Source organism: Osmerus mordax, chromosome 17 (genome assembly GCF_038355195.1).
Source record: "Osmerus mordax isolate fOsmMor3 chromosome 17, fOsmMor3.pri, whole genome shotgun sequence".
In the NCBI taxonomy this organism is placed as follows: Eukaryota; Metazoa; Chordata; class Actinopteri; order Osmeriformes; family Osmeridae; genus Osmerus; species Osmerus mordax.
The window spans coordinates 6938913-6955369 of record NC_090066.1 but is presented as its reverse complement, the minus strand read 5'-3'; the positions used below and the strand labels follow the sequence as shown (position 1 = coordinate 6955369).

The following is a 16457-nucleotide window of genomic DNA, read 5'->3' as shown; positions in this document are numbered from 1 at the left end:
CAGGCCTGATGCTAGCTAGACAGAACAATGCCACAGAAGGCTAATTTGGCTAAATATTAGAGAGGATTAACACTACAACCTTGTGCTTTATCAACTCTAAACCATGTTGACATAAGGCAAACTATTAAAGGTTATAATATCCCCACGAAAAATGTATCTGGTGCATTGCTGCTAGCCACGGTTAAATTGCAAATGAATGTAACAGAATCAGGTCCAGATAGCATGAGAACAGACAAGGGAAAAGCTGAGGTTCCATCTTGTTGAAGTAAAACTCTTTTGCTCAGTAGCACAGTAATCCCTTGTGGTTAATCTGTGAGGTCAAATAGGGTTTGCTATGGGTTTGTGACCAGAGTAGATGGTTTGACCATGCAAAGAACCTCAGACGACCAATGTAAACCTATTGTGGGCAACAGGCCGTTAACCCCCAAGGTCGATAGGGCACTGAGTCTGCAGGTCGTGCATGTTCAGCTCTACTCTCTGAACATTTACCCACCAGACTAGGCTCGACTTTGTAAGAAATTGGTATTGTCCATTTGATAATTTTAGAGGTAATAATGATGGTCTATCGGACAAACCATCTGAACTTTAAGAGCAAAGTCAACAAAGCAAACGCCAGTTTGTCGGCATGTATGTTGATGTTAGATAGTCTACCTTTTCCCTGACTGAATCTCAACTATGTGGCCCAGTTGAGAGGATGGATTCACCCATGTGATCTCTCTGCTCCAGTAGCTGTCGCTCATATCAGGTGTTGGAACCATGCTGCTGATACAGCCAGTCACATGACTGCTCTCCTCCACTAAGCATCAATGGCTGCTCTCTATACCAGTAACCTGACACAGGAGTGTTGCTCATTCCTGGAGTGCCTGGCTGGTTTCTGCTTCTCACCCGGTGAACTGTTGAAGTAAGACACCTACGACTTGTGACGTCTATCTTGTGTCGTCCATTTTTACTGATCAAATAACACAACAATGTTGGATGTCATACACGAAACCCTAAAGACCGATATGATAAACCTACAGTCTGTCAGACACAGTCCAAACTCATGTAGTGTCTCTCCAGCTCTCTTGATCTCATTGTTACTGATACAAACCCCAGCAACCTTCCCTACACTAGCAGTGCCAACAGGCTTCTTAGCTTCAATCACCTTTACACCACAAGCTCACAGACGCCCCACAGGACTATAGATAGAAAATGTCAATATCTGGACTCTGCAGTGGGCTGGATACTGTACCAGCCAAAACGATGTGGGAGAGCATGTCAAGCTAGCCCACGGATGGTGTCTGGATGTGCTGGACTTCACCTTATCTAAACGGCCTGAGACCCTGTAAGCCAGGGATTAGCCTTGGGACAAAGAGGCTTTCTGCGGAGGCATGGATAGGGACCTTCCTAAGGGTGTCCTCTACTTTGGTTGAATACAGTGGGGGGGTTATCGTGAAGTTAGCGCCAAGATTCGTGTTGCTACGGCTAAACTTAAGCAGTGGTTGGCTGGTCTTTGCTTTGCTTTCATTCTATCCTCATAATGACACAATGGTTTAGCTACACACACACACACACTAACACACACACACGTATACTTCCTAAAGCACAGCACAGTGTGTGGGGGATTCTCAACTTGATTTCATCCGACAAACAAGCTATAAACTTAAACACAGTGCTGACGTAGATTTCTTTTTACTGCTAAATAATGGATATTCTCATTAGCACGAGCGCTGACGGCCAATACAGATTGCATTCACAACCCCAACAGTACCTTCCTTGAAGTTAGCCAGGATGAGACAATTTGCGACAACCCGCAAAACAGAAGCTTTATCGGTGAACTGGCAAATCTATACATCCATATTACGTCCGTGTGTGCGTCCGGCTGCAGCGCAGGTCTAGCGGACGGACATTAGCGCACAGGCCAAGGCCCGAGGCCCCCAGATCCTCCATCATGTCCTCCTTGTTTTCCACCCAACAGTAACAACCTGAGCCTCTACCCCCCCGCCCCCACAGCCTCTCCAGGTCCCGCTCCCGGCCCTCCCATTGGTGGACAGCCAGGAAGGAAGTAGCAGTGCTGCGCTGTGATTGGTGAAGGAAGGATGGACCGTTCATGTCGTTAACCCTGGCTGACAGGGCGTAATCCCCGAGGTTGAGCCTAAATCCATGCTGGCCCCACCTGCTCTCCCTCTCTCTCTCTCCCCCTCCCTCTCTCTCTCCCCCCTGCCTCCCTTGTTCTTCCACCCTCGGCCTCTACCTGCAGTGTCTGTACAAGGCGTTTAAAGACAGCGTGTGGATGATGGGCGTGGCCGAGTCTGGGGTCAGCAGGGTCAGGTAGAACACCCTCAGCAGGCCTGCCCCCTGCTGAACGCTGCCTACCGCTGCAGGAGACCGACATGACTAAACACAACCAGCTTCATCTATAACAAGAAACCAAGTACAACACAGCACAGAAATTAATCAGGATTGAAGGTGAGCTACGCTACCACTACTACTGTATGCATGCCGTACAATCACAGGGAAACAACAATGTCTTCACAATAGACAGGCTTAAGTCCATTCATGACAACCAACGTTAAATTGCAGTGTCACAACATCCTATTTCTCTCACTGTCCTTCATGCAGGAAACAAGGAGGGCTACTGAGGGTTACCATGGAGACCCAACTCAAGGCAGCATAGAGTGCATGCGAGCTGAATAAGTGGATTCTAGTGACATGTTTGTTGATGCTTTCAATGAAACTGTGTTCTGGAGGGTGGGTGGTTGGGTGGAGTCTGACATGTAGGTGGGCATTGAAGAACCGCTCAAAAACTGTAGGGAGAGTGGACAGGAGAGGTGAGGGTGAGGTGAGGTGAGGGAGAGGTGAGGAGAAAGGAAAATATTTGAAAAAAATAGAAAAAGAGGGGACAGGAGAGGACAGGAGGAGAAGCGAGGATGTTGTTGTTGGAAGGAGATCAACAGTAGCCTTGACAACAGCCTTGAGTATGACCCTCCACAGTATGAAGCACTCCTTGTACTTTTCAGAATAGAGATGCACAATGCTGGGAGATGTGCTGTGTTGTTATGACAAATCTGGCACTGACATTGACCTGGAAACATCTAAATGTCGCCTGTTCAGAATGTGATCCTAACAACAGCCGTGCTGTTTGGAGCCTGACGTAAACAGATCTAGATCAAAGTGCTCATCAAGGCTTTTACCTTCACTGTGAAACTAAAAATTCTGTGTCTATATTGGAGCCATAAGAATGCCCAAAAAATGAAAAACATTTATTTCCTTTATATTTTTGCTCCCTCTAGTGGCAGTTATTAGACTTATTTTGGAAATCGCAAATAAACCTATTTTTTATATTATTATTATCACTGACAATAAACTAACTTTATATATGTATACACACACACATGTATTATGTTTTGGGGGAAATGTCATATTTTATATGTTTTTTAATTAAATTGACTGAACACCAACCAAATTCACTGAGCTTTTACAATGTGCCAAATAACCAACATAAGTTGCTCTGAAAGATTTACAGTTTTTAATTCATAAGTGAACTGGAAGCTTTAACAAAGCCTCCACCAATACTGAGCCAAGACCTTTAAAACTCAAAACACCCCAAAATAATTCTACCACCCAAAATACCCGACATGTATGTAAAAGTGAATCCGCCACGAACAGGCCCTAATCTCACAGATGACCTCTGTACTCAAAGTAAGGACAACCTATGCAGTCTCATATGGGGGTTACTACTGTATTTTTGACACAAGATGGACCGAAGACAGGCGAGCCTACTGACCTCAAGAGGGTGCTGTGAGATAAGCAGCACCACAGAGCTCCGGAATAAACCTGTTCTCTCAGAGAGCACTGATGCTGCTCCACATAGGACTGACATCAGGTCAGCTTTCTCTTCACAAAGTAAGGACTTAAAGGATGGTCTGCAGGGAGGAGCCCAGGTGAGGGTTGACCAACCCTACTCCTGGACATCTACCCTCCTATTGGTTCATACATTGGTTTGCTGGATAAGGGTTGAAATGAGGAAGTGGAGCAGAGGTGGAGTGTAAACCTCCAAGGAACAGCTCTCCAGGAGCAGGGCTGGAGTGTAAACCTACAGGAGGGGAGCTCTCTGCCCAGGTTTAGAGTATTAGACTGAAGCTGATATAGGACAAGGTGTGTGAGGGGAGCTGATCTAGGAGGAGGTGTGTGAGGGGAGCTGATCTAGGAGGAGGCGTGTGAGGGGAGCTGATCTAGGAGGACGTGTGTGAGGAGAGCTGATCTGGGAGGAGGCGTGTGAGGGGAGCTGATCTAGGAGGAGGTGTGTGAGGGGAGCTGATCTAGGAGGAGGTGTGTGAGGGGAGCTGATCTAGGAGGAGGTGTGTGAGGGGAGCTGATCTAGGAGGAGGTGTGTGAGGGGAGCTGATCTAGGAGGAGGTGTGTGAGGGGAGCTGATCTAGGAGGACGTGTGTGAGGGGAGCTGATCTAGGAGGACGTGTGTGAGGGGAGCTGATCTAGGAGGAGGTGTGTGAGGGGAGCTGATCTAGAAGTGGTCTTACCGTGGCTGTAGCTGACCCCGGGGCTGAGGGATGAGGGGCTGGCGAGAAGCTCTCTGCTGGGGGTCTGCAGCCCCGCCTCCTTCTCCTTCTCCCGCTCTTTCCCCTGGCGCTGGCTCATCCTCCCTGGGGTCAAAAGGACAGCTTCATCGCCGGGGACTACGGCAGCTGGAGAGAAAAAAGAGACGGAAAAACACGGAGCGACAGAGAGAGAGCAAGAGAGAGGTAAAGACAGAGAGACAGAGAGAAAGAGAGATGAAGACACAGGGAGACAGGAAAAGGCGGGGGTGTGATTATTTCCGTTTTTTAAGCTTCTGAACAGAGGTGGTCCTTTGAAACCACATAGGAGCCCTCTAGTGGTAAACACCTGCAGTGCAAGATTTCATACATGGTGTATATCCTTTGTCACACAAACACTACTGCTCAAGGTTGAGGACACCACATCCCTACACACAACCCTTTTAAAATGCTGACCCACATCAATCCAGACACACTTGAGAGTAAAGATCATAATCCAGAATGTAATTCAGACAAGACAGCGTCCAATCTAGAGGGACACAGGCAAGCCAAAGTTTGTGTTCAGTGTGTGCGCGTTTGAGAAAGAGGAAGATAAATAAAGAGAGACAGACATAGAGAGCAAGAAACAGAAACAGTTTTCTAAAAAAGAGATGCTATCGTACATGTCATGCTCTTCAGCTACTTATGAAACACCATCACACGGCGGGCTAAAACAAGCGTCCCCCAGACTGCCGTCGACGCCATGTGTGAGAACGCTCTGAGGGCCAGAGAGCAAACTCATACCTGGTACCATGTCATTGTCGCTCTGTGTCTGCTAAAAATACACACCGTTCCTTGGCTCGCTGAAATACTGTCCGCACCGTGCACTCTGGGTCCTTGATTACTTACGACGCGGTACGAAAGCTTCTGCAGAGTGGCTAAAATGCACGTGAAACAAATGTAACCTCGGACACAACCAAAACGCCAAGCAGACTTTTATTCCCCAAATGGAGGGAGGAGACAATGGCAACATGAATGAGTGGAAACAGAACAGAGAGGAGAGAGGAAGTCATTATCAGCCCTCTCTCTGCTGATTTCTACCAAACACCCGTCCTGGAGAGCAGCTCTGAAACAGACAGACAGACACAGAGAAACAGACAGAGATACAGAAAGACAGACACACACACACACACACACAGACACTCCCCGCTACTCTCATGGTGTTCGGGAGATGACAGATATCCAATGACTCAATTCAATAAGTCATTCCAGTCGTATATCACACTGACTGAAGGTGGAGGTCGGCGTGGCGAGCCAGTGACTCAGCCCGGGCCTCGCATGTGACCGCTCAGGGGAGGGTGGAGGTGGGGGCCTGTTAGCCCGGGAGTGGTGGAGGCCTGGACGGAGACTCGTGGGACGTGGTCATGCTTGTCCAATCACGTCTGACTGAGACGAGCCGATCAGCAGGCCTCTAGTCAGCCAGCAGAGCAAGCACGACACCCCAATACAAAGACTGTCATACAATGCAGTCCATATATCACCCTGTGGGTTGGGTCTAGTCTTGTGTGCTCATCTGTAGTGAGGTGAGTCTTCCTGGTTGCGACCTAGTGGAGGGCCTGAGAGATTGCTCTTAACAGAGTCCAAGATGTTCCAGTCCCACTAGTCTCTCTAAGGTCACCTTTAAAGGTCGACCAGGGCACCAAGAGACACGTACACAGGACAAAAGTATGGGGGGGACAATCAGATCAATAAGCGGCATTACGACAAATGCTACCAATGGAAACACAAACGTGTCTCATCTGTCATACCCAAGCCGTTCTATATTTCCCCTCTCTCTCGCCTCTTTACCCTCCTCTTTTCCCCAAACGCCCACCCCTGCACCGTCCATCTTTCATTCCGCCCTCCTCCTCCCCAACCCCTGCACCGTCCATCTTTCATTCCGCCCTCCTCCTCCCCCACCCCTGTGAAAGGTCGCTAGCTTACCTGATGTGCTGGGTTGTTCTCTGATCTCTGCATGATGCTGGCAGGGGGAGCAGGATGGATGGAGAGGGCAGGGAGGGAGGGAGAGACAGAGGTGGAAATGGAGGAGAGAGACCGTAAACGGGTGAGAGAGATAGAGCAAAAGAAAAGAGAAAAATTGAAAGAAAAGGCAGTGCCAGACGGAGAATGAGAGAAAGGAGAAAAATGGGAGGAAGAGAGGGTAATATAGAAAGAGACGAGAGTTTCACCGAGAGCAAGAGAGGGATGAGAGTGAGATGAGGGAGCAACAGAGAGAGAGAGAGAGAGAGAGAGAGAGAGAGAGAGAGAGAGAGAGAGAGAGAGAGAGAGAGAGAGAGCAGGGGTGGATGTGTGAGGGTCCAGGCAGGTGGCAGGTCGGTGTGATGTTGGTCACATGTTGAGGTGAGCGGCGGGAGGGCGGTGATGGACACGGCGGCGGAAGCCACAGAGGATGACAAAAAAAAGAAAGAGGGAGACAAAAGACAAAAAAAGAAAACACGGACGTTAGCTCACTCCGAAAGAAATGAAAGGCAGGACACCACCACAACAACAACAACAACAACCACAACCGCCAGCAGGGCTGATGACACGGCTAGCGAATGGGAGGACGAGTATGACTACTGCTGCCATATGACCACAAAAAAAGGGCGGGAAGTCACACACACGGTGTCTACAAAGGTAACCACGCAGCGACAGGGTGGTGTGGATTACCAGAGATTACTGTTGTTGTTCTGAATGCGGACCATCCTTCCCTAGACAGCACACAGCACTGGGCCGGCACTGGGGTGGATAAGCCCGTCTGACGACCCCACAGTCCACATCAGACAGGCTTCCCAACCACGCTGATAAACAAAATCGAGAGCCCCACTTGGTTAAGGCCCGGGAGGTGGACCTCCACGGTGCCGCATGATAGGTTGAGAGCTCGGACTACAGACAGTTCTAAAGCTTATGACAACAAGGAAAACTGATTTGAGCGGGGTCGATGGAGGTCAGCGTTTGATTAATGAACCTTTGGAGACCGCCTAGATTGGCTTTTTTAATTCAATCGAAGCTGACTGAAGCCATTGTCTCCCAGTATCTGCAACTCAATGGCTTCAGTCGATCACATCATTACACCGTCTCGTGATAAACCATCTCTCTACGGTAGGGATGGAGAGATTTGTGAAGGACTCCCAGTACAAGGGAAGCCTTTGAGCCTCAATGGATCACAGGTTTGATAAACGGAGAGGTTGATGATATTCAACGACAACTTGTGAAATGATAACTGACTTTAACACCGTTCTCTCGAAGCAGCTCTGTGTCGTGTGTAATCCGTCAGCAACAGGAAGAACGCAACGTACACCCGAACACTACGACGCGTGTCTGTCTCCTTAAAGGCACAGGAAGCATCCCGCCGTAAATCTAGGGGGGTCATGAGGTCAGCAGCATCAGGGGTCAAAGGTTAAATGACCCCCGCGGGGTCAGGGAACACCATGAGCGCGGCCCAGGCCGGACTCGGAGAAACAAAACAATGCTTCAGAGAAGAAGCTGAGGCCACCCAGCCTGAACCACGGACAGAAGGCCAGTGTCTCCGTTGGAGAGCTCTGACTCTGTAAACCAGTCCCTCTGGTCTCGCCCCGACACCAGGCTCTGCCAACACCCGATCACATCCCCTCGGCGGTAATTGCACTCGTTTCATGAATCAATCGAGCCTATTCGTTTATTTTACGTGTGCTGAATACTGTGTGTTGTTTACTGTATTGCTTCAAGCTATGCCTGCCCTGTTGAGGAAGCACGTCAAATTGAGCTTTGCATTGGGAATGACTCTCGACTGGTAATGTGCGTACGACAATAACCTTGAAGATGCATGTTTGATCGGTGTGGAGGAGCGGGAGGAGGAGCGGGAGGAGGAGCGGGCATACTAATGGCGCCCGCTCCTCTCCTCGCTGGCATCAGCAGTGGCATGGCGAGACGCTCGAAGAGCCCCTCCCCCAGAGGTGCTCTCAACAAACAGGCAGCAGCCCTCATGCCTAATTATGCAGAGGGGAGAGGACGAGTGTGTGGGTGGGTGTGTGTGCACTGTACAATTACACGAGTGTGTGTGCGGGTTTGTTTGGGCGTGTGGGTGTGTTTGGGATCACGTTGTAACTGGATAAGGATAAGTGAACATGGCGACAGAGCCGAGATCAGTTTCCGCCCTCATGGGGATTCTCACGTCAAGGACTTTATGCCATTCAGTCAGTAGAAGCACCCTGATAACGCCTGCTGTGTGGGCTACAGCAGTGGACTGAGGTTACTAGGTTACCACACAGCTAGCGGAACGACAGCAACAGACTTCATCCATCATCGTGTTCCTCCAGTTGGCTAAATAAATACGGACTTTGTTTCCGCCGTTTCGATTTGAACCCGTTGGCCTTCTGTGTTTTGATCCCACGGCCCCTTCTCCTCCTCCTCCTCCTCCCTCCCCCCCCCCCCCCCCCCCCCCCCCGAGCGACTCCAAGTCCTGATGGTTCCGCTTCTTTGCTGATGGCGGAATTTCGACTTGTTTTGCCTCGACGTGTCACGTGTCAACCTGCTGGACTTACTGGGTTTGCAGATAATACTTCCACAAACCGTGAGGTAATTCAAGGTGTCCAGTTGCACGATCAACAAACTGTGTAACATTACACATTCAATATGAATGGGTCCCTCCCTCCCTCCCTGTGTTATTGTAGGTCTAGTTAGAGTTTAAGAGCATTTCCCCTCTGATAGGAGAGGAAAAGACATGAAAGGTGTATTTTTAGACATGGTGCCATTTCTCTGTCTGGCTTTTTGGGCTTTCATCTGAAGCGTGCCGGTTTCTCCCACTAGCCCGAGTCTGGACCTGGGGGAGGTCGGGGGTGGGGAGGGCCAGACTGGTGGCCAGAGAAGTGTCATATTGTCCTTGTCCCCAGGCACAACATAACAGCCTTGGAAGGCAGAGAGGTGGCAGACTGGGGGGTGCAGGTAAGTCTCTCCACTACCTGACCCACTCTTCTTCCAAGATTGGATACAGTATTTACTGAAATGCATCAAATCACTACATTTTTATGGATCTTTTCAAACACATTTTTGTAAATGTGCTCTAAATTGACAATAGGTACTGTGGCATTTTCCCAAGCACAGAAAACGGTGTTTTAAGGGCTTCATCTTAAATTGCTGCCACACCACATACAGCAAGGGCTATGGCCTCTTTCTTCTGAAACAAACAAAAAGCTCTTACAAGAGACAGAATGCCATGCCATATTACGTAACGTTTCAACAGAACTCGCAGCGCAATGTTGACCCATTTTCTATCGGCGGTGTGTGGGGGCGGGGCATTGGCTGTGAGCCTTGATCGGTGTATTATAAAGCGGCGATGGGGACCTTTCGGTTCACCCTGGCTAGCGCGTTAGCTGACTACACCTCCTACCCCTAGCAATCAAAGACTGGAAAACACATCTCGGAACGACCAGTTAGTCTCGCTAGCGTCTACCAGTGTCAGAGGAAGGAGAAGTTAGAGAGAGAGAGAGAGAGAGAGAGAGAGAGAGAGAAATACTAAGAAATGGAGACAGCAGCCAATCTCTGGAGAAAGAGTGTAATGGGCCGCTGAGAAGCTCTGAATGAGAAGACAGGCAGGGTGAATACAGCGGCAGACTGGAGCCATCAGCACCTCTCTGCCCTCCACCGGGAGAGTGATTATGTGTGGTTACTCTGCAACCTCCAAGGACCTGAGCTCCAGATAATGACTGTGAGGCCTCTGGGAAGGAGGGGTGGGGGGGGGGGGAGAGAGAAAGGGAGTGGAAGAAGAGGGAGAGAGAGAAGACGTAAAAGGGAGACTGAGCTCTAAACAGCCCCAGTGCCCTCGGCAAGGTGAAAAGTAAAGAGCACAGTCCTTGAGGCTCTTCAAAAACAATGAGTCACACAACGCCTTTGCACATTGGAAAGCGAGCAGTATCAAATCGGCCAAATAGTCATGTTCTCGTATCGAAACTGCCGGCAAAGACTCGAGTCTCGTTTCTCATGCCGCAGAACAACATGTCTAGCGAGGCAAGATAGATCGTGTTCGGCGTTCTTTCTATGGGAGTGACTAAGCAGTAATGAACTTTCTCCAAACGGTCCCGCAGAGGTGCCAGCATGGGCCGTCATATTTTATCCGAGCGCCACTCAGGGGAATGAACTGCATTTCACATGAACAGGAGGGTCCCCCACAGGGTTGTTTTGATAGCGACATCTCCGACAGAACCATGTTAACCTGGATGCTAAACGCCAGTGGCGGAGGTGTAAGTAGCTCATTACTGTGGAGATATGCGTCGGTGTCTGACCTTGTCCTCGACATGAACAGTGTGAGGGGGAGTCAAACGGGCACCATGTGTGTACGTGTTGTATTTGTGTGTGTGTGTCATTCTGTGTTGGCGAGCCTGTATTTGTAGAGTGAAAGTCTGTTTGTTTGTATGTGTTTTAAGGGACGGAGCTAAGCTAGCTGCCGGGTGAGAGAGTGTATTTATCCCAGCTCCTCGACCACCCTCTTCTGCCGGCTCCCGCCTCCACAGCCCTTACCGAGCGCCGCAGAGGCGAGGACAGGGGCTTATCCATCCCCATCCATCCCCATAATGCCTTGCTGTTGACCGCTTCCTACACCACTTCCTGGAGAGAGCTTCCTGGAGAGAGCTTCCTGTAGCTTTGCAATCAGCTCAGGCATGATGGAATGCTGCCTGGCTGAGCTTGAGTGCACAAGCCTGGTCGGAGAGTTGTCACACTGCTCTACATCAACCATGACATGCTTCAAAACACTCCATTACTCTAGTCATAGTGTATTCTTGGTTCTCAACATGGTACTTCATTTCAAGCCTTACCATATGCATAATGTATCATTACCGTTAAAATACACATTGCTAATTAAACACAGGACTTTGGGTTAGGGCTAACTAACCTAAATACAGGATATGAAAGAGTTTTTACGATTTATAACAGAAGTAAAACAGAAGTTCGGATTCTTCGATTTGCTTCAGCCCTGCTTCCTTATTACTGTAAAACCCGGCAGCCCATCTAAGCTATTCTAGACATGCCTAATGGAACGTTTAGTGCTGCAGTGAGGCACTAAAAAGGCAAGGCAAACAAAGCCCAGGACGGCGAGCGGTGGCTGACAGTGCAACGCCACAAAAGGCCCCTCCCCTCGTTCAGGTGGTTTCCAGCGCTCGCCCGCGCTCTCGCCCCGCTGAAAGGACACTCAAGAAGCTTCTCTGTCAGACATTAGACAAATGGATGCACGCAGGTCAGCACAAGTCAACACTACGGTCAGTTAACCAGGGCACGGAGGGTTTTCCTGCCTGGTCAGCATGACTGCACTGAACATTTACACTAACAGGTTCCAAAGAGTAAACTGATGAAGTAGAAGTGGGTGAGCAGAGAGAAAGAGAGAGATAGAGGGAGAGAGAGAGAGAGAGAGAGAGGGGAGAAGGAGGGAGGGAGGGGGGGGGGGGGAGAATGAGTGAGTGAGTGAGAGCTGGAGAGAGACAGAGAGAATGGGTGAGTGAGGGAGAGAACAATGTAATGGGTATGAAAGAACGAGAAAGAGAGATCCTGAAAAATGGAGAGGGAGAATGACTAAGTGAGAGAAGGAGAGAGGACGTCCAGGGCATTAGTCAGGGATGAGTTTTTCTCCGTAGCTGAGATGTCCTACTGGAGGAGAGGAGAGCTAGGAGACCGCCTCACAGGGGAAGTCGTGGGGGTCTGGGTCGCCCAGAGAGCGCGCTCGCGTGTGCGTTCATTTACAGCTATCGCAGAAACACGACAGGCCTCGTAAATATTATCTCTCCACACACTGGAAGAAACATCCCTGCAGTGCCGACACGCTAGACAAGAGACTGCTTACAGCATGGCCTGGGCTGAGCCAGCCAGCACACACACACACACACACACACACTGCTGTGTAGGCCTACACAGGATGTTTAGTGTGTGAGAGACAAAAGGAGAGAGCGAGAAAGACAGAGCTAAAGATAGAAACAGAAAAGTGGGAAGTGGGCCATGAGAGGGGACAGATACTCTGGCAGTGTGCCTTCAGGTGTCGGTTGGGTGATGTGGGTCTGTCTCTAGGCAGGTGGCCAATCTAACACGTCAAGCCCGGGAAGACGCTACCCCGCTGGGTGATCTGGAGCAGAGCCCCAGGTGTGGGAACTACCTCAGCACCCCTCCTGGGAGAGAGGAGAGGGAGGGAGGAGAGCGACAGGGTCAACACAGGAAGCACACGAAACTGATAACTGTGAAGGCCAGAGGAACTGTGTGTCCCACGCAGAGCTGGGTTGGCGAACACTACACCTCCCCCCCCCCCCCCCCCCCCCCCGGCCTTCACAGCTCTCTCTCCTCGCAGGCCTCTGGTGGATCCTTCGACAGGGGGCGGTGGGAGGCTCTCGGGTTCAGCTCAGCTTGGGGGCCCCGAGGCTCGATGTCCGGGGAGAAGGCAGGTGACAGCCACTCGCGCTCTGGGAGGGAGAGGGTAACAGGAGAGCCTGTCTCTAGGACAGGAGGAGGATGTGACAGCAGAGCCTGTCTGGGTGGGGGGAAAAGAGGATGGGGAACAGGAGAAGCCTGTCTTGGGGGGGGTGGGGCAACTCCGTCTCTGAGGAAGACGAGGATGACCTGAAGAGGCAGCGGCCACGACACAAAGACTGGCCAGGCCACATCACGACTGCAATTTATCCTACAGAGTTTCACATGGGAAAGCCAAACCAGACCGTAGTCTTTTGTGAAGAGCAGTACTACACCTTGAAAATGAGAACTTGATAGGCCGTCCGTTTTGTCAAAGATCAGTGTTCTGAAGAACTTCCTTGAAAGCGGATTCTTTCTTTTTTCCTCCTTCCAAGAGAGTGGAGTTCTGGTCTGGAGAGCTGGTTTCACATGTCTAGTAAGTAGTCTCCTTAGGCAGCATACAAATTGATTTCTTATCCTTCCAACGAGGATACTCTCGTAATTCAATCAGAGTCCATTTGGGGCATCAGACCAGGCTTTGCAGAAACCTGAGAGTTCAGAACCAGCTCCAGCATCACACACTCCAGAGATGACCAGGTCTCCAAATCCAAATCATGCTCCATAATCTGATTTGTCTTGATGCTAACAATCTGATTGGGTGCAGCTATTCCCAGTAGCTCATTGGCTCAGCCACAGCCCAAAGTTATAGCATACAGCTGAACACCCATTCATGGGATCCCACTGCCAAACTGCATTCTGGGATACCAATGTAACAAGGGTACCGCTGACACACTGAATTTTGTACCAAGGACAACTAGCCCTTACAGGTCTGCTTTAAGAGTAACCATCACCATCACATGGGCCTAAATGTTTCCTTCAGAGCTAAACTGAAGAACGACCAGCGATTGAAACTGCAGAAAGACTGACCACCAAGGTTCTTCAGTTTGACGTGGAAGCAGACTCCACCCTCAGGATCTCTGCCCAGCTGCAGTGACTGGTAAACAAGCCACAGGGAATCCTAGTCTCTGATTGGATCAGAAAGGATCCATGCCTTGGCAACCGTTCCAAATTCAGACAGACATGCTAGGACCACAGCTGCCTTGCCTCTCTCGGTGCCAGGCCATGGGGCTTACAGGGCGTCTCAGTGGTAGCCCCAGATGTTAGGACACACAGGCAGAGACACGTTCCAAGTGAAGACTGGACCCTATATCCAGACGGTCAGTCAACAAAAACAGCCCTAGTCGAACGGCAAACATTCCTGAGTGAATAAAGACTAACTACTTGTAAACAGCTTTAGTCGTGTACTCGTGTACTGCGCCGACACAAATGACACCGTATCTGTCCGGACAGAAGCACAAAGAGCTCCAGCTCTGAAAGACGAGAACAAAAACGTAACAATGTCGAAATCCAGACGGGCTCAGCTAGCGCCAGCGTGTGCTCGGCTGCAGCCGCCCTCCGCCCCACTCCTCCTCACCATGGTGAAGTCTGCTGAGAGGAAACAGAGAGGCTCACCGTGTGTCAGCTGGCCGTGACGCCCTGCTCGCTGCTGCTGCTGCCAGGGACGGGACTGAGCCGCGAGACGACCGACGGAGCCGAGCTCACACACACGCGAGCAAACACACACACACACACAGACACAGGGGCCTGTGAAGGAGGGAGCAAGAGAGAACACGACAGGAGAGCGTGCCGGGTCCCTCCCTCTTTCACATGCTGTCCTGCTGAGCTCTCTCTCTCTCTCTGTGTCTCCCTCCCTCTATCTCTCTCCCTCTCCTTAGCTGTCTCTCTCTCCACCTCTATCTCTTCTTGCTTCCTTCTCTTTTTCACTCTCGCCCCTCTCGTTCGCTCTCTCCATTTCTCTCTCTCCGAGTCTCTCTCTCTCCACTCATTTGCCCTCCTCTTTACCGCTCACCCTCTCCAGCACTCTCTCTTTCATAAACACACAGTCCTCCCCTCCTTCTCTCCCTATCCTCCTCTATATTTAATTCCTTTTCCTTTCATTTTCCCTCCGCTCGTCTCCGTGTGACATGTAAGCCCTCTCTGCCTTTGTCAATAGGTCTTCCACTTTCACAGGAGGTCCTAATCTCTCTGATTCTCGCTCCGTCTTAACGTTTCGCCTGTGTCTGTGTTTTTTTGCGTGCGCGCGCGCACACGCACGCCATTCAATAACGGAACAAGCCTCGTCCTCTCCGCTCTGTGTCACTAACCATGATGTGTGCTCGGTCATTCCGGTCCTTCTACATACATCAACCGGCCATCTCATTTCCCCAGCCAGCGCCTAGGAAACAAACAAGCTGCCAGACAATAAAGAGGAGATAGAGACACGCGCACGCACGCACACACATCAGCCCAACCATGCAGGCATCTTATTATGGTCTGGCAGGGTACTCAGCCTTGGCGTGTCATTAATGGAGTTTTTGCTCTTGTTCCTTCTCCATTAACCTACTTAACCGTTCACCCTCGCTCACAACAGTCTCTCCTCTGGGCCTGACAGCCTGGCCTATTGCCTGACAGACTGGGACATAGACTGTGAGGTTGTGAAGGCCATAGCTCAAATGGTTTTCAGAAAATAATAATAGTTCTGGAGTCGCACAGATGCCTGATGTCAAGTGAAAGAAGTGATATGGTAATTTTGACGATCGTAATCACGGTGTGAAATGTGAGAAAGCATAAATGGTCAAAACAGAGCATGACTACTGTTCCACTTTTAAAATAAACACATCAAATGATCATGTTTTGATATCTGGATGCAGGCGAGATTACAGCACTTGCAAATACCTATCTGCTTTTCATCATGCATGGTTGACTAAACACCCTTCTGACTGGTCTGGCAAAATGCAGGCTAGTCAATAAGTAACATTGCAATGATGTTTGCACAGTTGCCAAGAAGTTGCACACTTCTTGTCTGGAATCTGGCTATTGTTCAAGGTTTCAAGTCTTGGTTTGTTGTTGGCAAACAACTCCTCTACCAACAGTGAAATGCCTGAGAACTCATTTTAAGATAACACATGGTTTGATGAGTTTAAGACTGAACTTCACATCTGAGAGTATTCTCTCTTCTATCTGACAGCGCAACATTTAACAGTTATCCAACCCTCCAAGGGAGAGGGGACCTCTTTATTTGTAGGCTAGCGACATTCTGCTGAAGAAAAAACAACTATTCATGAAACGGACTAATGGCTATGTTCTCTTTCACCGACCTGACAAAGAGACAATTGTGGTGGTACAGTTTAAATCAAGGCGCTAGACAGAGGCTATGATTGTCGATGCTCAGGCCCACAGGCCTAGAGGGAGAACGTCATTTGCATCCTGACAAAATAAGGCTCTGTTTCTCACACCCCTCGGAGGACGAGGAGAGGCCCAGCTAACAAGGAGCTTCTTCCAGTCTCCTCGACTCAAGACAAACAAATCAACAAACCACCGCCTTGCGTTCATCACACTAAGTGATCCAAGCTCATTTGCAATATAATCCCGGCCCCACTTTAATTAGAGGAGCGAATTACG

At 49.9% G+C, this 16457-nt stretch overlaps 1 protein-coding gene across 4 annotated transcripts in view; it reads right to left on the bottom strand.

Moving 5' to 3' along the window:
• Positions 1-16457, bottom strand: part of osbpl8 (oxysterol binding protein-like 8) — a 59358-nt gene that overhangs the window by 25035 nt on the left and 17866 nt on the right. For all 4 annotated transcript variants that reach the window (XM_067254635.1, XM_067254634.1, XM_067254636.1 and 1 more), the window contains 2 exons: positions 6498-6534; positions 4521-4685 (listed from right to left, as the gene is read on the bottom strand). In XM_067254635.1, the coding sequence (XP_067110736.1) occupies positions 4521-4685; positions 6498-6534 (202 nt within the window). The remainder of the gene's footprint in view (positions 1-4520; positions 4686-6497; positions 6535-16457) is intronic.